Here is a 22,723-nt window from a genome sequence, read left to right on the forward strand (position 1 = left end):
TGATAAAGTCAATAAAGTCAGAACGTAAATAGCACATTAAAACAATTTTGTATTGCATTTTCCCCCTGAAATGTTAAAGCGTTATCTAATTAAATATGCACCAATTTGCATACATTTCCAAATCAGAAAATTAGATAAAGGAATTTTGCTGACACGTTTTTTTTTCTTTATATCTCATCTTCAGAAAATAATGTCAAGAGCCAGAAGGTAAAATAAAATGTATTAAAATAAAATTCATATATTTTTAGGAATAAAATGTTTGATGAACAATATATAAACAAACCTCTCAGTAAAGAATTTTTTAAATATATATATATATATATATATATATATATATATATGTGTGAATTAGTACTAAACGATGTCGTAAATTAGAATCTGAGCCAACTTTGATATCTACCTTAGAAAAATGTACCCATCAATAATACAAAGTCAGGTTTTATATGGCTATTGGTTAGAACACAGATTATGCACAATGTTTTTTTTCTCCACAAATATAATGAAAGACTGCAAATTTCCCATTTTCCCACACATTATCTAGAATTAATTATCCATTTGTCATGACCTAGTATTTTTAATAAAGATCGCACAAATTGATTAGAGGGACAAGATCATGGAAACACATACAGTTGTTTATTCTGAGGCAATAAAAACAAGCATACTTTTTCCAGACACTGGACAACTGTCCACTTAAGTATGATTTCTCAAAACACCATCGCCAAAAATTCCACAGACAGATCCAGTGATGCCACACAGAGGAGCTTCTCAGTATACGGGCCTAATTCAGAACTTAAGGGTTATATAAACTTGAAAACACTAGAATGATAAAACAGTGCTGCTGTGTTTGTTTGAGTTTCCGGGGAGAAAAAATGCAGTTGCAATGTAGTCAAGAGTGTCAAACATCAAAGTTGTGTGTAAAATGTATATACAAAATAAACAAGAGGAGGATATGTGAGAAGGTGTAAGCAGGGTGGGGAAAAGAAGGAAGATGTACAAGTTAGTGTTTAGCAGCGTTAACATTCCAACAAAACAAGTGCTTGGTTTCACCTAATCTTGGCACATACTGTGAAATTTCCAATCAGCATCAATTGTTCTATTTTTCAGTAAATCACATTCACAGAACATAAATTGCTTGTGACCAATCAGCTGAATCTTCTTTTCTTTGTACAAACATTGGCAAAGAGAAAACCTGTTTTCACACACTGCTACCCAATACAACACTGACTGAACAAATTCAATCAATCTGGTGTTGGTTTTCTTTGCACAGGTAATACGTCAATATGTTGTGATATTTGCATGAATAAACCATGAAGAAAAACAAAACATGCCAGAGACAAACAAAAGCCATGGAGCAAAGTCTAAAAATAAATAACTTTTCTTTTTAAGCATGGGATAGTCCAATTCTCAGAAGCACTTTAACAAAATAATTTTGTATTTTCTTTTCTTCTAATTGGACATGCCATTCTGATGGAAATAAAACATACCCTACCCTGTCAAAGCCATGAGGAGAAAACTGATTCAGTTGCTGGTCACTGGGGTGAAGATGTTAAAGTGAACCAAACCTGGAGCAAGGGGTTCCATGTGCTAAGGGAAGTAAACAATGTCACTGAGAACAGCCTCCTCCTGTCATTTCTAACATCCCTCATCTACCCCTCTTATTCTCTCTCTCTCTAAGCCACGTAGTTGTATTGATTGGGATTCTCCTTATCCCTTTCCATGTAGTCCCTGTCAATAAGTGACTCTATCCTCTTCTTCAGATCAGCAGGCTGCAAAAAGATGAAACAAAATTTAGTGGCAGAGGCATATGTTCTCTGCTGCGAGCAGTGATTCTTGGACGAATTTCCAAATATAGTGACACTGAGAACAATATTCATATTGCTCATATTATATGAAATCTTGGGACTAGAGGGAAAAAAATTATGCAATATCTGTTAAAAATTTAAATGAAAGCTAAAATGATTATGACAAATACCTTGAATTTGATAGATTATTTTCAATGTTGGGGGTAACGCGAGTTACGTAATCAGATTACTTTTTTCAAGTAACTAGTAAAGTATCGCATTATTTTTTAATTTACATGAAAATACTTTTTTTTTTTTTAAAGTAACGCCAGTTACTTTGTTTTCCCATTTATTGACTGACAAATCTCCTGTCCCCATATTGGGAGAAATATCGGAAGTACAGAGGCTTTGTGTGTGAACATGATGTTACCGTTCTAGACTAAATGTGAACATATTTATTCATTTCACCTCCACAAAAATAGATTTAGTATTCATCAAAATGAATGAAAACAATGAAATGCAAATATGACGCAAAATAACACAAATGTATCTAATCCCATTTTATTAACCAAATGTCTTTGCTGCTGACCTTTGATGATCCAGTTCAACCATACTAATAAGCAAAAATGACTTTAGATAAACTAACATTGTTTTTTTATTGCTGAAGGGTGTTGAACCCTCTTCTGCTGCGTTCTACTGTACAGACGTGAATTTACTTTTCCTTCAGCCTGAGGTTTATTCATTACACTTTTTGGTGTGAAAGAGCTTTTACATTTGCTATAAATAGAACTTCTTATTAAAAACCAATCAAACCCTGCTCATATTTAAAAAGTAATGCGAAAGTAACGCAAAAGTACAGTGACGCATTGCTGCCATAGACAATGTTTTCCACTCAATTATGCCGTAATAACGAGATCTTTTCTCGTTAAAACGACATCTTTTCTCGTAATAATGAGATATGTCGTAAAAAAATATACGTTTTCCGTTATAATAGACATATGGTACATTATGTGAGGGAGCTGAGCGATTGTCCGTGCTGCTGTCGCCACAGTCTGACATAAACGAGGATCTGCACGCTGCTGAATAATACACTGTTTTAAATGTATTTTAATGTAATGGTTGCAACTGTAGCGGCATGTTTATTAGGATTAATCTCCAATGTGTCTACAATAGTGTTATCCAATAACTGCACTCAGACCCATGAATTGTTAGGCTAGCTATATGATCAGATCAAGAGAGTTATTTTTGAATAATCGACTCTGGGCTTGGAATATTTCTTTATTTGAATGACTGAAGTTTGATTTAACAACAAACTGAAATAGGATCAAAAAGAAATAAAAGATTTTCTAATAGTTTAATAATAATAATAACAATTATTATTATTATTATTATTTGGTTCTGTTTGAAAACGGGCAAACGAAAATTAAGCTAGATTTTTCGTAGGCCTATTTTTGTTTGTGGGTAAACAAATGAGCTGCTTTAATATTTGTTTCACATGCGTGGGCGCCTTGATGGCTACTTTAGTCTGATTATATATTCATCATGTAATAATGATTTTATATTATTAAATGATCTTTAGCTGAATCAAGCAATGCGCATCGTGTTCTTCTTATGGGTTAAATTCCAGGCTTTGCTTTATACTGAAGGAATAGGCTGCGCTGCACCTGGGTGTGAGCACAATAGTACAGATGAGCTCACGGGAAACACTGCACCTCTTGTTGGATTTAGGCTATACGAATTAAATAAACTAATTGTTTTCGATTGTTTTATTTAAGTAGACCTTTAGACATAAGGCGCGCCAACGTAGCCTATGGCCAATATAATAATTTAATTATGTAATAATTTCTATAATATCATAATTTCTTAATTAAAAAAAATACTAATGAATCCCTGATAATCCCGGGTTGCTATAGTCACGTAGGTTTGTTTACACATTAAACTCGTGGCCACGAGAAAAATATGTGGTTCCCTCAACATAACATTTCGAAGCCACAACATTATCAAGAACACATCCGGGCACTTTCATGCGCCTTCTGTACTTGCGTTCTTGAGAATTGGAACTGAACTTCGACGGTTAATGATGACGTAGAACGAGAACACAAGGATGCAAGATCGCTGAAGAAAGCATATCGAGAAACAGCATATGTCGTTCCCTCAACATAACATTTTGACTTTTGAGGCCACGACATGTCGTACCTCGACAAAACGATCTCTGGCCACGACAAAATATGACGTTCCTCCCACGAATTAATATCTCGTGGCCACGACAAAACTAAGTGAACCGAAGACGGCCCCTCCCGGGCAGCATAATACAGCTCATTAAAAATAAAATAGCAACCACCATTATTACAATTTAAAATAACTTCTTTATTTTAATACATTTTGAAATGTAATTTATTCTTGTGATTGTAAAGCTAAATTTTCAGTATCATTTCTCCAGTCTTCGGTGTCACATAATCCTTCAGAAATCTTTCTAATAATATGCTGATTTTGGTGCTCAATAAACATGATCAATATTGAAAACATTTGTACTGCTTAATATTTTTCTATAACATTATAATGGTCATACCGTATAATGGTATAATTACTGTCACATTTGAGCAATTTAATGAATCCTTGCAGAATAAAAGTATTAGTTTAAAAAAACACGCAGCAAGAAAAATACTTTTGCAAACTTGGACACGTGCAATTGAAAATGCTCTTATTATACACTGTCACACTGCACAATAAATCTCATTTACACTTTTGTACATGAGTTTGTGATTGTTGGAGTATTCTAGCTTTGTTTGGCAGTTTATATTGGGTGCACGGAGTCTAGCTGCACAACATCCATTTATAGCCAATCCAGGTAAACTACTCCATTAACCGTGAAAACAAAACAAATTGGCAACATGACCTCACCTTGACTGGGAATTTAAGTTGGTTGTACACTTCAGACACCAGAAGGTTATGGCTGAGAGTTTTCCTCATCTTCATGATTCGGACAATGGCAGCATCGATTTGGTACTGACGGTCCTGGAATACTCTCTCTGTAGTGCTGGCTTGCTCTTCCACCTATGAGGTACAGCAAAGAAGCATGAGACCAAGTAGCCAACAATTTTCAGACAACAACAATCACATGACAGGTGTGCCGAACAGTACCGTTTCTTTCATCTGGATCTGGTTGATTTTAATCCTGAAAAGTTTGTGTTTGAAATCATCATTACAAGAGAACTTGTCTCCATCCTCCACATCTTTACTCTTTGGGGTTTTGGTAAGAACACGGGCCTTCCCACAGGCCAGTGACTGCAGAGTCCGCCTCAGCTCACCGTCCTCTGCAAATGAATGTGTATTGTAAATGTTGTCATTTGTTAAACATTTTGGAAGTTTGTAAAAGGCTGTGAGGCTTACAGGGTTTCTGCAGGTTTGATGAAGGTAAATTTAAGGAGTTTTTAAATAACAAGTCATTTCAAATAAAGAAAGAATAAATAAATTTAAGCAAACACTATGTCAATGTTCTCAATGTAAATGTATAGGGAGCACAAGTTGAGTTGTATTAGCAACACAAGTTATTAGGTCTCAAAGTTTGAAAATACAACTTCCAACTAACCTCATTGCTTTTTTTTTTTTTTAAATTAATTTTACAAAAAGTGAGGCTTGAATAGCTCAGATCCCAACCTCTAGAATATGGACACTTTTACTGTAATTAAAGATTTAATTTTACATTTACATTAAGTAAACGTATCTTCATTTAAGGACATTTAGTTATTTATACTGGAAAACAAAAATACTGGGGAAGACTTTTTTTTGCTATGTATGCAATATTTAATACCATGACTTTGAATTAACTTTGAACTTAAATTTTAACATTAAATGGAATAGTATCTCTTAACATTAGGAGTAAATTGCAATGAGCTTGCTTGTCACAAGTATCCATACCAATGCCTGTAGCCAGTTTAATATCCTCCAGAGAGAACTCCTCCCCTTCATTAAACATCAGCAGAACTAACGTCTGAAACAGGGAAACCTGCAGCTCTTTTTTGCCCTGTGAAAAAAAAAGGGGGGGGGTTCCTTAAACCCAGTTGTTTTTCTGAGAAGCCTTTAGATGTTTTAAAGTAAATAAATAGTCCGGTATTCATGCCAAGTTGCTTTTTAAAAAAAGAAAAATGCATTACCTCTTTGAATTCTGCCTTTAAAACACAATGTCCTAACGTAGACTGCCACTGTAGTTTTCGCCCACTGTGTTTGCCCAGGTAAAACGTTTTGAAAATCTCCTGAAATCTTACCATCTGGAGAGTGAAAAGTATTAAAAAGGTAAATAATTAATTATAATGTGATTAATTTTAATTATGGGTATTATTGTCATGCTTAAGTAACAAGGAATATCTAATCCAAGATCAAATTTCTCAATATCAGAACAGACCTCTGGAGGCAGATGTACTTCCATGGGTACATATGTTGGCCAATAACCCATAGTGAGGATGTTCACTGTCAGCTCAATGTTCCCGGGAATATTTTGGCATTGTATGTGCTGAGGTGCAGATTCGAAAATAGAGATTTGTAAGATTTAACTAGACTCAAAATAAGATATATATATAAAATTTAAAATAAAAGCTATCATTACCTGTTTGAACTGCACCATAATATCTTTTGACAGCTCCATGTCTTTGAACATCCCTTCCAGCTTACTGGTAAATGCAGCTCCACATTCTACAAGAAAAATACAATTCACCATTTTTTACTTCACAGCCTTTCGAAACATCTGTGTGAATGAAAATGGAATGAATAAAATATTAAAGGAGAAATGTAATTTACCATGCTTCAGTTTTGACAGCATTGATTTCTCTGCATCTACTGAGGCACTCTTTCCCACCAGTAACCTCTTCGCCAAGTCTTTCTTGTAGAAGGCCTCAAAAACATCTTTGCCTTAAGAGAGAGATGAGAAAGTCTATGAAGCTTACACAGATAATTGAAAACTTTCTGGGTCTTTGGAACAGAGTATAAAATTTTAATGTATTACCATAAATGAACCTGAATATGATCATTATCTTGTCCAACATTTTCTCAAGTTCCTCATCAGTCGCTTCTTTGTTCCCAGCACGGAGCTTTGAATCCACATATTTTGCTATAGAAAGTAAAACAAAATTAGTGAAGTTTTGTTTTGATCCAACCAGCTTTAAATTCTCAATCAAACAAAAACCCTCAATGATTGGTGGGAAAACATTGTGAGCTGACCTATGAGCTCAGCAGGTTTGTTTGGCCGTTTATTGATAAAGGTCTCGAAAGCCTCCTTCATGCCATTAACAAACTTCTCATTCTTCATGAAACAGACATCAATGATGTGATCGACTTTATCCTTGAAATCCAAAAGCTCCTGAACCATTGTCTTGTCTTTCTCTGGGTTGATGACAATTGTGCTTCCAAAGGCCTGAGACACAACAAACAAGACTTGTGAAATTGAATGTGCCCATTCAGAACTGTTATGATGGTTTTCTCAGTCATCTAGATGGGTTCCCTGCACACCTTGATGTACTCGATCCAGTGCTGCAGAAGCACCTGCACGCCTCCCCTCACACGACTGAAGAGCTGGTACAGCAGAGACAGATCCTGAATACGGTTCTCATCCAGCAGGTTATTCAAACCTAGAGTGTGACAAGAAAACAAGCACTTATGTAAATCACTTCTAATTTTGAGGATGGTTGACCATTTGAACACCAAATACAATGTCATGGATGAAGGTGATACCTTTCTGAAGTATTGCAGTGAGGTGTTCTCCAAGCAGTTGCTTTTCCACTGTGGCGATGAGGGGTTTTCTACAAATAAAAGGTTCACATATCATTTTTACCAAAATAACTACCAATTGTAAATGTTAGTTATATTCTCTGCATGCTTACTGTGTGCTCTGGTCTAAGTATGTGATGACTCTATCTGCCTCCTCTTCCAGACGTTTGTTGACATGATGGAGATACTCTGGCACCTGAAAAAAAAAAAAATTGTTAGGGATAAAGAACTGAAATGTGATTATCCTAAATGAGGCAGAGAACAATCTAATTAAAAGTATAGTTCACAAAATTTGTGTTTGTTTATTTTGTGGAACACAAACATCTTCATTTTGAGCTTTTCATTTCTGTCCTAAAGGCCAGATAGAAAAGCACTATAAAAGTTGTCCTTATGACTTATACTAGTAATCTTCACCTCTGCTACATCTCTCAAAAACATATGACCACAGAACACAAGTCACCTAGAACACTTCACAGCCTGTGGTCACTACGAAATGTGATTGTACGGAAAAGGTTCTTTTATTTTAATGTTCCACCAAAACAAAATAGCAGCATATCTTTGTAGGGGTGTAAATAATTTTTAAACAACCAAGGGAGATTACATAATTAAAAGGAAAAAAATAAAAATAAATAAAATCTAGCCAGTATCAAAGTACCAGCCTGTAGCTAAAGTACGCTTAATGAGACATGCCAATAATTTATTGGTCACAGAATCACAATAATAAAACAATAAAATAAAAAGTAAAAACAATAATAATAATAATTCCCTGATGTGAAACTCACCTCTCTTTCCTGCATGAGTCTCTGGCCCTCTGCAGCATACAGTCGATTTGTCTCCTCCAGAAAGCGCTGCTCAAATGAATCCTGATAAATCTGTCATACAATGAACAAAGGTCTGATTACAACAATACTAAAACTAACAGGTTTGGCCACACAATTTAAGGGCTTAATAATATCAGGGATCAAGACCTCACAAGATCTGTAGAAAATTTGCCATAATTTTAATCAATGCATTAATGCAGAATTAAATTTTTGGCTACTGAGACTAAGTGTAAGATGCAAATGACAGGATGTAGCATAAATGTTGGTGAGTAATGAAAATATTTTGACTCATCCCTCAGTTTAAAAAAGCAAGTTGTTACAGTAAAGACCTTACCATGGAGATAAACGGGCCATGTACTTTGAGGGTTTAAAAGCAGAAACATGAATTATGAACACCTACATTAATACTCGCTTTAAAAATGTGCATTAATATTCATAATCACTCAATGTTTTGCATCTCTTTTTCTAGCAAAAAAGTTTTCCAGCTTTTGCTTTTTTTTTTGTTGCAGAAATATAATTTCTAGCAAATATGAAAATACATGCCAAACTAACCAGACTGTTAAAGTGCCCCTATTATTGGTTTTTGAAAATGACCTTTCATGCAGTGTACAACACAGTTGAAAACATCCTGCAAAGTTTTAAATCTGAAAGTGCACCATGTATAAAGTTGTCTCTCAAAAGAAAGAGTTGACTCTGAATCATTGAAACGAGTTGTTTTTAAAACGAATACCAAGCCGTTTCATGTTGATGTCAACATGAAACATTAGCATACTGTTGGTCTTTTCACATTGGTCTAAATTAAAATGCAAATTCATTCTTTACAACTAGGTGCAGCTTTTGGAGCTGTAAATAGCAGTTTTCTCAGTAACGCTGTACACAAAGCACTGCACTCACAAACATCAAGCATTACAGGCATGAAAATGAGACCAATCGGACCAATCACCGCTGATTAGCATCATGCAAAGGAGGGTTTTGGAAAAATGAATCGTTGAGCAAGTAAGGTAAAAAATAAATGCATATTATAAGACAATGAAAGTGTTTTTTGACCTTGCATGCATGTCAACCTGTTGTTGGGGACTCCCAAAACCAAAATATGGATCTTTCATTACCCATAATAGGGGCACTTTAAAAAAATACTGATTTTGTATCCTTGTCTGTGTCATGTGAAAGTTACTGGGTTTACTGACTTTATACAGACATGCCACTTAAGCAAACAATAAGTACAAGTTAAAAAAAAATATATATATATATTTTTTCTTTTGCAGTTAAAAAGAAAAACTTGAGAAAGGCAGAATTATTATTATTAGTACTATTATTAAATGGTTATGCCATAAATGCAACATAAACCCAGATACAATTATCTGAGTCCAAATGAGAAATCAGACGAGCTAACCTGCAGATCTGAGAGCATGCTCAGAAGACTCCTCAGGAGACTGCGGTCTACGGCCTCTCCACTCCGCTCTCTCTCAATAAGAAGCAGAATCCCATCGATTGTCTTACTCTGCACCTTCAGGTCGCTGATGATATAGAAACGAAACAACTCCAAACCCATGTCCCTGAAGACAAAACACAAGAGAATCAGTGGAATGAGCAGCAAAGCAATGGTAGTAAATAAAGACAGCAGTGGTGAAAATACCAATGTTACAAATTCAAAATCTTTCGTTAAGAGTGAAGACATACCAGATTGATGGCAGCATTGAATTTTGTAAAACATATGTGCGATCCAAAAACAAAAATATACTCCTAATCATGATCTAGAAAAAAAGACAATGTTTTTGTATTAAAATTATTTTTGCAAACAGTTTATAAAAAAAAAGTTCAAGCAAAATGTTCAACTTATTAAAAACACATGTAGAGACAGAGATCTAGAGTAGACTAACCATTTGTCTGCAGTGATCTTGCCAACATTTGTCTATTTTCTTGAGGAACAGAACACTGTCTAGGGCATCCGTAGGGCAAGAGTTAAGAAATGGTTTCACATCACAGTTATGATTAGCAGTCTGTAAGCAGACAGTCCTAATTAATTACCAGTGACTCAACTTCTCATTTCTGAAAAATGTTCCCTCATATATTTAGCTCATCATATGCACCGTATGCCATAATGTTCTAGCAAAAGCGTTAATGAGATTTGTCAAAAGTTCAGATTATATTTTTATAAATATTTTATCAAATCAATTTAGCTACTTTTAAGAAATACATGATTAATTAAAAAATAAATATACATTTCTGAAACAACCATGCAAATGTTTGGATTCAGTAAGAATTTTTGAAGGATATTAATACTTTTATTCAGCAAGGATGCATTAAATTGGTTAAAAGTGACAGTAAAGACATTTATCATGTTACAATTTCTACTAAAAAGATTGGTTCTTTTAAACTTTTTATACATCAAATAATACTCAAGTTATCTGCAAAAATATGTTTCTAATAATTGTATCATGTTTGTGATGAGCCATTGTTTCGCTTGATGAAAAGAAAACTATACTTTTGGAATAAAAAACAATCTTTGTGCTGAGACCTGATGCATTCGCTTTACTTCCACTCTCAACCTAACAAGACCGCAAGAAACAGAACAGAAATTTGTAGCAAGGAAAAGGATATTCTCTGAACTGGTCAATCTGTGCCTTGATATGGTCTTCACAAACCACTCTGAGCTGTTTATAGAGCTTGGCAGATATCTTATGGGAGCACAAATTTTCAACAGCCTGAGAAGACAAAGGAGAATAAATAGCATTAGACTCCATGTACAGCATTACTAAATGATAAAACAAATATATACATAAAACCTACCTGATAGAGCTCCTCTAGATTGTACTTTATTGAAGTGCTGTTTTGTATGGCCTCTACTGCCTCTTTCAGCTTCTGCCAGGTCTCATTCGTGTAATTCTCCGGTAATTTGGGCTTTTCTGATAGAACAATATAACAAAAAGAAGCAAGTGTATAACCAAATAAGGAATGCGTAAGAAACATAAAAACTGCTTAGTGTTTCAATGAAGGTCAGGTTTTGATTTTGTTTATACAAGTGATGTGCCATCATAAACTAATGCAAGGTACATCAAATCTATTAGTACTTATAAATAAAAAGCTGTTCTCTTCTGTTACAGCACCAGAGCATTTACTTTTATAAGACCGTTATTTTGCAATAACTTATGACAGATTATGGCTATTAAGACTAAATATAAAGATGCAAATGATAACATCTGGCATAATGTTGATTACTAATTAAAATATTTTTGAGTTAAACAGTACAGATAAGTTACAGTAAAGACATTCTCATGGGGCTAAACATTCACTTTGAGGGTTTAAAAGCAGAAATATGAAGCTGGTATTATGTTACAACACTTACATTACATGCTTAAAAATGTGTTTAATATTCTTATTATTTTGCTGCTTGTCATTGTTTTATATATATATATATATATATATATATATATATATATATATATATATGTGTGTGTGTGTGTGTGTGTGTGTGTGTGTATGCATGCATGCATGTATATAAACAATCACACACACTTAAAAGATCAAATTGTATATAACATCATAACAAATAGAAAAGGATGTTTACAGTTGAGAACTTCAAATAATCTCAATTAACAGTGTTTTTGTTTTGATTGTTTACTCCATAAACAAAAGAAAGTTACATAAAGTCTAAAATTTTGTTTTGTAAAACAGTTACTCAAGTTGTTTACTACTGCTTTAGGTCCTAGGCATCTTTTCTGGACATGGCAGGTGTGTTTGGCCCAAAATAGGCAGACAGCTTGCTAAGTTTTGAGACACAGCCTAAGGTGTTTTAAAGAAGACGAGGGGGACCACTGACTCTTCACTTACCTTTAAAGTTCTTGATAACAAGTTTCTTCGCAGCACCGGGTTTGCTGTTAGAGAAGGTGGCGGATCCCACAGACTTGGTCAGTCCGTTAGCATGATGCCCGACACCTCCAGGCAGGAACACATTTCTCGCCTTTGAACACGATTCAGCAGAGTTACACGACTCCTCGGCCATCTTCACATCCAGTCCGATCAAATCCAGCGGATCCTCGAACCTCAGCTTCTTCTGGATGTGCTGCCGTGAACTGGAAGAGCTGGACGTTGTGGAGGAGGAATTACAAATGGCTTTAGGAGACGGAGATATTGAATCAATGTCTTCCTTCTCGGAACTGTTAATTTTCCTCTTCTTAGAAGACGTTAAGCTACTGTCGTTGTGAACATCAGAAGCTGCCGGTCTGGGCTCTTGGGCTGGCGGTGGGGGATTAGGGGAAGGTAAACCTGTTGGAAACATGAAAAAAGAAATACTAAATCAAATCGCTAATCTACTAATGCTACGATCCCGGGTGTGGACGCTTTATATTCCTCGGTCTCGGTCGGGGGAAGTGCAACCTCGCGGCTCCGAGTAGAAAAGGAGGATAAATTGAGAAGTGCACCCCACTTGGACCCTTCTCTGTTCTTGTTATTGCCAGCAGAGGAAAGATGGTTGAATACTGCTTCCTCTCGCGCGCGCGCACTCCGGCGCGTTGCACAAAGTCCGTTGGATTACAAACTGCTTTTCGCCGAGGGCTGTTTGCTTTAAAGCATTCTGCCAGACGCCGTCTCTCCACTCGGGAGACAGACTGGTATTTTAGGTTTGTGGAAAAGTCCGCGGGGAAATAACTTTTCTAAGAGGCGACGCTGACCCGCCGGAAGTACTTTCCACCGTTGCGCAGCTGCTGTTATGCGCGAGGCCTGACGTTTCCGGTCTTCTCCACCAGCGGACGGCAAAGCATCACGCGCAGAGCAGTCTCAAAACTCTTAAATCAGAATAGTGTTTGTGAATTACACCAACCAAGCTAAAATTTCAATATCATTACATTTTTAATTTTTTGTGGCCAACGATATTATGTTTATTTTTACTAAAAGGCTTAAAAAATGGTATTCATAAATGTCAAGTTGTCACATTTTAACTGGGCAGGATGTCAAATGTATCTTAAGTAATTTAATACAATTAACTAATTGCAATTTCTGTTATGTTTTTTGTATTGTAAACTGCATTCGTCTGCCTTATGAATTTTTTTGTGATTCAAAATGTTTTAGTTTAGCTAGAAAATATATGTATAATGTGCTGTATAATGTTTCAAGATTCAAGATTTTTATTCGTCACACACAATTATACAGAATATAACCAGCAGTGAAATGTAGGTCAGGTCCGCTCCAAGGACAGTGCAATTATATAGTATACAAATATTAAGAAAAAGAAAAGTAGAAAAAATAAATGATAATAAATATAAATGTGCAGGTCAGTATGTTGTTGACTTATAGTAATAAAGAGGAATGTGCAAAAAAGTTGTACATGGTATTTAAATAGCAGCAATATGAGGTAGAGAAAAATTATGAATAGCTTATTGATATAGTGATATTTACATGGAGTCAAGTGATGTTATGACAATGTACAAAATGTTCCCACTATTGGGTCACAAAATGTCAAGGTGTGTTCAATTAACATGATCTTTTTTCATGGGCTATGGTTAAAATGCTGAATATCTTTTTTGCCAAGTCCCTTGAATTATGTTATGGGTCAGTTGACCCATTTACATTTTGTTGTTATGATACTGAAAAATTGTTGCATTAATGTTTATAATATTCAGTTTATTATTTTCAATGTAAGTAAATATTTAGCTGTTTTAACAGATTTTTTTGTTTTGTTTTTCTTTATTTTTGGTTAATTGTATTGAAACCAATTAAGGTCAACTGATTATCAGAAATGTAAACAGAAGAAGAAAAAAGCATGAAAACTATCGCCTCAGAAACTGAATGCTGTCTTTTGGATAGAGGACTTAACTAATACTACTTTTTCACACATAAAATACCAATATTTGTATAAAAATGCCAACTTTGAAATCCCTAAGCATAAGTTATTTTAAAATAAAATATGCTAACTCTGCCCCCTTTAAATCTGACTAGAAAATCAGCACCTACAAGGATTAAATAAATGTTTTGGTATTACTAATAAAAAAATATGATCTGATCTACAGTGGTTTTATAATCGTTTCTGTGATCGTATCATAGGTGCATTTTTACAACATTAAATCCTATCACAACATAGTCTGTATGTTAGCTTTTAGTAAACCAATGGTGTACTTGAAACGGTAATCATTTCTGTAGTTGATTTAATTACACACAGGTTTGGCTCGTAAACCTTGTAAACTCGACGTAAAGCAGGGAGGAGTGTGGTCCAGTCATATGACTTATATGAGCGCAGGTTTGTGCTGGTTTCACAGCTCGGGTCACACTCGTCACTCACTGTCTGTTTGCTCAGAAGAACCATCCACCCGTCGTCATGGCTGTCCGCGGTTGTGTGACCCTGCTCTTTATTCTACTTAGCGGTACGTATTACTGTGTTATTGCGTGTTTCATTTCAGACGGTTTTACATTACAAAAGCAGATATTGAGTTTATTTTTGGGCGATTATCGCAGGCCCACAGTAGCTTGAGAGCCTGTTAGCATTAGCATTAGCGTGAATTCTTACCTACGCCAGTAGAAGCGCGTTAGATAATCAGAGAGACTGTCAGCTTGTGGGATAAACATTTACCCTCCTTATATTGCTTTAAACCCATTAATATAATTCAGGGTGATCAATAAACTTAATAAAATCATTTTAATAGATAGCCTGTGTATATTACCTTTCAACGTTTGTCTGCTAACGTTAGATTGTTCGCGAATTTAGATTTTAAAACGACAAACGGCTAAAATATGTTTAGGAGACGTTGTATAATTTAGTGGAGTTAAAGTTATAAGTACTAAAACTAACTTTAAATACAACTCTGGCCGTGTTTCATAGTCGCGCGCTGCCTGCAGAAACTACAATGTGCGCAAAATTCGAAGATTATGTCTAAAAATACTGTCTAGGTTGGTAGTTCACTAGTTTTTCAGACATGGACACAGGCTGGGTAGAGCTGTAATAAAATCATGTACTGGTGTTTTAACTGAAGTGTTAAATTGATATTGGTCATAATTGTCATTTAATTTAGTGTTGATAGTAACTTGCTGTATTAATATTATGAACACTCACTTTAGCATTCTAATCACTACTTTTTAAATTAAACCTTTTTCAGCAAAAAACGAAGTTGTGCCATAGGTTTCTCACTTGTCAAATTTAACTTCACAAGCATGTGATCCTGAAGTGCTTGTTCAGAGTTTTATTTATTTTTTTTCTCAGCCACCCTCATTCATAATCATGTGATGGGTTTGTGTGAAGCACCAGGTTAATGATTTCATCAAACTACAGGACAGGGGACAGTCACCCAGTGTGATTATCTAAAGGCTGGAATTTATTACACCACATTTAAAGTCTGAATGGTTTCTAAACCCCAGTCATAGACTTGATGACTTTGCGAATGGTTACAGAGGAAATTGGGTGTTGCACACTAAATGACTGAGGATCACTAATCTGGCTTAAGTCATTTTGAAAGCCACAAACTCAAGCATAAACTTGAACCTTGTTGCTAAAAGATGCATGATAAATGAAAACTGTTCTAAAATTGGTTCAAAATATAAAATGTTTAATATCCTCCAACTGGATGGAATCATATGAAGCCAAAAAGTCTATGCCTATCACAGTTCGTGATTTTTACTGTGAAATCTGTTTACTCCGAATGCCCTAAATTTGTGGACTGGCTTTGACTTCTGGCAACTAGCATCAACTCCTGAAAATCTGGAAAAAAAAACAGCTGTTTTCCAGCCATAAATCAGTTAGGTCTTAGACCAGCCAAATACAATGCAATATTTTGGAGTGTTAGTTTGCCGTCAGGAAGGAAGGTACTGGAATGTGCTTGGATTGCTGTTTTTATTTCCTCGCACACAGAGGTGGTTGAAAGGCTGTGGTGTGCCCAAGTAGTCTTTCACTTTTGATAACGCTGACCCAAGTACCTGGTTCTTATGTTTTTAAGTGTTAAGTGATTTTAGTTTTATATTATAAGCATTTAGCTAAACCTGATTTTTGGAAGGTTGAAAAAGCACTGTTTATCGTGTCATATGGGAAACCCCACGATAATGTGAAGTATGATGAAATGACATTGTGCTTCCTCCCTGTGCAGGTATTGTGTTTGCTGAAGAGCTGGTGACATCACAATTACCTGCAGCACAGGAGTTCAGTACAAGCAAAATCCTCTTCGGCGCTGCTTCTCCAACCACCTTCAAACGCTCTTCTACTGCTGTGACTACAGGTCCAACCACGCATCACACCACGACTAAATCTACTACAGAACCCCAAACTACCACTCATCAGACCACGACGAAATCTACTACAGAACCCCCAACTACCACTCATCAGACCACGACGAAATCTACTACAGAACCCCCAACTACCACTCATCAGACCACAACGAAATCTACTACAGAACCTCCAACTACCACTCATCACAACGTAACGAATTCCACCACAGAACCTCCAACTACCACTCATCACAACGTAACAAATTCCACCACAGAAGCGCCAACTACCGCGCACACTAATGCTACAACAGCTCCAACTCCTCCCCCGACCCCTCTTCCTGTCCCCAACCCAACTGTTGGAAACTACAGCGTCAAGTCAGACAATGTCACATGTCTTTTGGCAAAGATGGGCCTTCAGTTTAGTTTCAAAATGAGTGAGGTAGGTACAGGGTCTGTGCAGAGGAACACAAGAATTGAAGTTCATGATACTTTAATGGAAGTCTGTTGTGAAAATGCAAGTCTTATATTGTTCTTGTTTAGAATTCCAGCTTTCAGACTCTTAATCTTAACCCAAGTGCTAATGTAACGGAAGTGAGTGGAACCTGTGGAAGTGGTGGCAGTGACTCTTCTCTTGTGCTGAAGTCAGACGAAATCGCAGTCCATTTTGTCTTCACAAATGTAAGTCTTTAAAGAAGTGTCCAATATACTGGCTACTAAAGTCCACTGAGGTCATCTTTTGGCAATTCTTAAATATTATGAATTGAACTGTTATGATCTGCCTATGACCAACTTGGTATTAGGTTTAGGAGTGGACCTTAGTCCGATTAGTTCCATATTTCATTCTTGACAGGAATCAAAACAAGGCTGTGAGGGATGGAGGTATGTGGATTTTATTGTAGCTGAACAGCATGCTAATTGTTCAGATGACGAAGTAGACAAACTCCATAAAACGGATTTAAAAGTTTTGGCTTGTAGAAACTATGATTTTGGACCTTTTTATACAGTGCATGTCGTTGTAAGTCTATTCCTCACAGCCTTGTTTTCAAACGCGTTGAATTCAATATGGTGTCTAACCTGATTAAGGTCTATGAGGTAGAATTGGATCATGGTTAGAATCATGCTTGTTCTCGTTCTAAAAATGCTATGTTTTCGTACGTATTCATACAAAACTGCCAGTTCATAAAGTAATAATTGCATTCTCATGATATCAGGTTGCATCTGTTTGACTTTTTTTTTTTTTTTTTTTATTTTAATTTTTTTTTCTCTCTCCCCTCTACAGATTTCACAGAAGTTCCGTCTACATGCTTTGACGCTCTCTGTTAGTCTTGGAAATGGTAAAGAATTGAACGTGAATTCAATGCATGATCTTTTTATTCTCATCTAAAGACAATATTATATACTCTTGTCTAAACTTAAGTCTCTGAAAACTAAAATCAATAATTTTAAATGCTACTTTAAGTTAATTCAGGCATCAATATGAAATCCCTTTTTTTTTTTTTTTTTTTTTTTTTTTTTTTTTTTTTTTTTTTTTTTTTTTAAAGATTAAAAGAGTGAGTGTTAGATGCCAAGTATGATTCAATATTGACTGATAAAGAAAAAAGAGATTGTAGTATCTGCAACAACCAATATATAGCGCATCCCTAATGGTGTATATGTAATATGCTGTCCTCTGATTGGTGTTACTTCAACAGGAAAAGTTTTCAATGCCTCCAATAATAATCTGTCTCTGTGGGAGGCATCTGTTGGAAGCTCCTACATGTGCAGAAAAGAGCAGAGTTACAACATCACTGACCACCTTACCCTCAACACTTTCGAGCTACAAGTGCAGCCCTTCGCAGTCCAGAACAACAAGTTTAACACGGGTATGTATTTGTTTGTGATAAAGCTGAGATAATTGTCTCGGTAATTATACAGCATATGTCTAACTCATAACTGGACTCTGTCCTTTAGTTCTGTAATTTATCAGCTACTTTCTACTCTCACTACAGCTCAAGAAGCATTGCTATTCAGAGTGGTGTGAAAAGCCACTTTGCTTTCCAGCACTTTAGTATTAATTTAGAAACTTAGGCACTGCTCACATGCACAACTAAATCTGATAAACTCATGGTTTCCTGTGTTCATATCATATGTGATTTGCTGCACCAAGATCACTGAAAGCATATGCAAAAATTTAATGACAAACACAAGATTGAATGACAGAAGTCTGAAATTTCCTGCCAAACTGATCTCTTGCCTCACATTAAGACTAGGAATTCAAAAGATTTAAATTATGTTTTGAATACTTACATTTTTGGCAACACTTCAAAATAAATGTACATTTGTTAACATTAGATGACTTAAGTATTTGATTAGTTCATACTAAAGCATTTTATTTGAATTAACTTCAACAAAGCAATATGCTAATATTATCAAATAGATGAGAGCTACTATAACCTAATGATCAGTTGTCTTAACCGTTGCCATGTTAACAAAGATGAATAATTCTGTAAAGGCTCAGAAATGGCCTGGTTTTACCAGATTAAGTGTCTGTGATTTGTCTTTTGTCTGCACTGGTGTTGATGAGAAGATGGCAGCTTCATCTTACGTTCATGTTCTCTTTGTCTGCAGCCCATGAATGTTCAATGGATGACACCAGCCTCTTAATTCCAATCATTGTTGGTGCCGCTCTGGCTGGTTTGATTTTCATTGTTGTGATTGCATACGTGATTGGTCGACGAAGGACCTATGTTGGATATCAAACACTGTAATGCAACAAAATAACAATCAAATCCTGGGTGTTTTAAGGGACACGCAAGCCTGTTCCTGGACCATTGTAAATATTGTGGGTTTTTGTGCAATCTCAATTGGCAACTGACTCGTGGCCACAGGAGTCAAATGTTTTGTCCTAATGTGGTAAATTAATCCACCGGCCCTTAAATTGCAATGTATTGAAAATCTGAAGATACCGTGGCACTCCAGGACCAGAGCTTCCTATTGTGATCTGTGTGCACCATGTTTTTGTTCTCCCCAAATTTGTGTTGTAAGTGCACGGTCTTTTTTTTTTTTTTTTTGCTTAAATCCCCACTTTTGATCTTAAAGTGCAACTTATATAGTCCTAGTATCTTGCTATTTTGTTGGAAATCTTAAGTTTCACAGGTCTTGGTCAAATTAAAATTTCAATGCTCCATATCAGACCCTGCACTTGCTTCTTTAGACATTCCTCTTCATTTTGTATTTAACTTGGCTCTAATTTGTGCCCATAAAATCTATCATAAGTGTATCGACCGCTTCAAACTGAAACCACTTTATATTCACCTTGCGGCTTTTGAGCTAAATATTAAAATTAATTCCAGAAATCGGTTGTTACTCTGCACTATAGAGATTGGCTGGCTAACATTTATTGAAATCAGGCGCTTTTGCATGTTGGCTGTGAGGGCAAAAACATCTAAACATGCTGGATGGCCCGTTCAAACAATTGAAGTTCTAGAACAGGAAAACAAATGCTTGAATGTTTAAAATACATGACAAGCATTTAAAAAATGCAGCCCATTGTAATAAATGTAGGCCTGGTGTATTTGAGTGACACTTAGCAAAGCATAATACAAAGCATTTAAATGCCAGTTAGTTTGCTTTACCCTTTACTGGGGTTTGAAAAGGGACAATTAAATCATCTTGTTAGCTACTCTTCACAACTTTGAATTTATTCTAGCTTAAGTTTATACATTCTGCTTTTGCTAAATGTGCATTGTATTTGCTACAAGATGTGTTTTTTGCACCTGTTTGAACTGTCTTTTGGTAGTGGCTGTGGATCTCCCCCTCCCTGGTGACTTTCACCGTTTATGCACCATTCTAATTTAGTCTATGCAGCACCTACACAGAATCTTTTGTAAATGGTTTTTCACCATAGCCAGGACAAATGAAACCTTCAAACCTGGTCACTGGTAATTGTCTTGCTTAATGCAGTTATCTTTGCTTGCATTCCAATCAATTACTTGTAAAATAAAGATGGATATTTGTTTCCCCCCCCCCCCCCCCCCCCCCCTGAGCTTATTGTGAGTTTTCTGCTTTCAGACTTGTGAAAAGGGATTCCTTATCTGACTGCCCTAAACATTTGATGTTTCATGAGACTTGGTTTTGTAATGGAATGGCTTTGTTTTAATGGGCTTTTAGCTGCAATAAATGGAGAAAGACAATTGTGTATAACAAAGTGTTGTGGACCATCTTTTCCGTATTACTCAAACTGCCATGCAAATGTCAAAAGATTGTTTCGGATGGGTTTCAATTGCAGTTTGACACTCTTGCTGTTTTTGTTTTTCCCTCATTCATTCTCTTTATTTTCAGCTGAGGATTGCGTCGCAGATGAACCTGATAACTTCATTGTCCCTATAGCGGTGGGAGTTGCCCTGGCTGTCCTCATTATTATTGTCTTACTGGCCTATCTGATTGGAAGAAAGAGAAGTCAGATGTCTGGCTATGAGCAATTTGATTCGTAATATTAATCAGAATATGAAAATGTTCAGGCTAACCTAGCAGTATTTCAGAGATCAAGTCATTTCGGTTTATGTACACTATTCTTTTGAAACAATCTCATATTTGAAATATTAATGTAATGTGCTGATTATAAGGTAGGCCTGTATGGCACATAATACAGTGCCTATTCTGCATCGATCTGACTGAATTGTGAGTCCTGTTGTGATTTAACAATCTTTTGCCTAGCAGTACTGTTTCTGCTCTCTCACTCATTCACCCTCCCTTTCTTTCTCCCCTTCTCCCAGCGGAGGAATGCTTTCTGGATTCTGATTTGAGTTTTCTCGTGCCCATTGCTGTGGGTGTGACTCTCAGCTTCCTAATCATCCTAGTGCTTATCTCTTACCTGATTGGCCGGCGGAAGAGTCGCACTGGTTACCAGTCTGTATAACAACACAAGCTGCTGCCGTCTTGCCTCTAACCCCGGCTTGTCCTTTACCGTTTATATTTGCTCCTCTCTCTTCTGGTCCTGTTAGCTTTCTCTTTTGCCCTGCAAACTGCTCAACCCTCCTCACCTGGCAGTGCTAACTGATGATGCCACCCCTATTTCTAACACGTTTGACTACATAATTGTATCTCTGAGCTCTAATCACTTCCTGTGTACGATTTCAACGTTTTATGAATGATGTGATATATTTCTGCTTAACTACACTTGAAGCAGTGTCAACCGGCATGATTCACTTGTCTAGTGTAAGCACAGGCTGTCTAAAATCCATTGGCATTGCGCTGTATGTTAAATGCATGAGGGGGAAAAAAAAACATTCCTCTTATGGGAGTTTTGGTTTTTCTTGCTCTAAGGATGCTCAGTTCTGGTTGCTGTGAACTATTATGAATGAGTGATGCAATTTTAGAATTAGGAGTCTTTTGAGTTTATTAACCATTGACTGTAAATGCTCAATTATTTCTGTAATTGTACTCGTGGATCAGTTTTTGCCGAAATTAGGGGTCAAAAGTATCCTGGCGTATTTTCTTAATCAGCAGAACTAATGATAAGTCTATTACACTATTGCACTTAGCACGTTGTATTATAAAGGGACACTTGTTTTTGTTTGTTTCCCCTCTTGTGACCTCTACTAGCATCGAACATCAAGATTTTGTTGACTCATACTTTTGATTTCATTAGGTCCCTCTCAGGGAGTGTTGGAAGTGTTATGATAGGCTTGTTAGTACATGGGAAAATTTTTTTTTTTTTTTTTATTTCCTTTTTATTTTTTTGTGGTTCATTTCTCTGGATGCATGCATACTATATACAAAATGCACCATTTCGAAGACCAAAGCTACAAGTTCCAATGTATTTTCAGTGTATTTTCTGCTCTGCATATTGAAGATACTAATGTGTCCAAACCAGTTCATTTGAATAACATTTTTTTTTTTCACCCCCCCCCCCCCCCCCCCCAAAAAGGATTTAGCTATTAAAACAAACACAATTAAATACTGAAAATATCATTGTTGTACTATAGTGTGCCTTTTTAGTTAAGTTTCTTTGTTCCTTCTCTAAGACCTTAATCTGTCAGGTTAAGAATGTTGGTTCAAGTTTCAAAGTGGAAAATTTCAATAAAATGGCTTTGTTTTTGTACAGTAGTCTTCCTCTCTTTTTGTTCTCTCGCTCTGATCTCAGTTTAAGAACGTGTATTTCATGTGTTAAGCAACTGTAGTTTTACAGTGTTCACA

At 36.0% G+C, this 22,723-nt stretch overlaps 2 protein-coding genes across 4 annotated transcripts; one reads left to right on the forward strand and one right to left on the reverse strand.

Annotated features, from left to right (window-relative positions):
- Positions 1-612: 612 nt before the first annotated feature.
- On the reverse strand, positions 613-13,074 carry LOC306853091 (cullin-4B-like). The gene is made up of 20 exons (XM_079390273.1): positions 12,194-13,074; positions 11,153-11,268; positions 10,964-11,067; positions 10,243-10,312; positions 10,043-10,116; positions 9,756-9,918; positions 8,324-8,413; positions 7,655-7,737; positions 7,506-7,573; positions 7,284-7,402; positions 6,996-7,188; positions 6,781-6,885; positions 6,576-6,686; positions 6,385-6,470; positions 6,184-6,291; positions 5,936-6,049; positions 5,700-5,805; positions 4,923-5,095; positions 4,683-4,835; positions 613-1,766 (listed from the first exon to the last, which is right to left on the reverse strand). The coding sequence occupies exons 1-20, from the start codon at positions 12,639-12,641 to the stop codon at positions 1,671-1,673; spliced, it is 2,580 nt and encodes an 859-aa protein (XP_079246399.1). The 5' UTR covers positions 12,642-13,074; the 3' UTR covers positions 613-1,670.
- Positions 13,075-14,456: 1,382 nt separating this feature from the next.
- LOC306853092 (lysosome-associated membrane glycoprotein 2-like) lies at positions 14,457-22,629 on the forward strand. Of its 3 annotated transcripts, none has more exons than XM_079390275.1 (6): positions 14,457-14,718; positions 16,429-16,985; positions 17,087-17,224; positions 17,826-17,880; positions 18,238-18,408; positions 21,301-22,629. In XM_079390275.1, exons 1-6 carry the CDS (start codon positions 14,673-14,675, stop codon positions 21,441-21,443), a joined length of 1,110 nt encoding a protein of 369 aa, XP_079246401.1. In that variant the 5' UTR covers positions 14,457-14,672; the 3' UTR covers positions 21,444-22,629. The 3 variants fall into 3 exon arrangements, with proteins under 3 accessions (XP_079246401.1, XP_079246402.1, XP_079246400.1); XM_079390276.1 differs by lacking the exon at positions 21,301-22,629 and adding an exon at positions 19,154-20,721 and having other exon boundaries at positions 14,589-14,718; XM_079390274.1 differs by having other exon boundaries at positions 14,599-14,718; positions 20,867-22,625.
- Positions 22,630-22,723: the final 94 nt, after the last annotated feature.

This window comes from Barbus barbus (assembly GCF_936440315.1).
Source record: "Barbus barbus genome assembly, chromosome: 33".
Classification (NCBI taxonomy): Eukaryota; Metazoa; Chordata; class Actinopteri; order Cypriniformes; family Cyprinidae; genus Barbus; species Barbus barbus.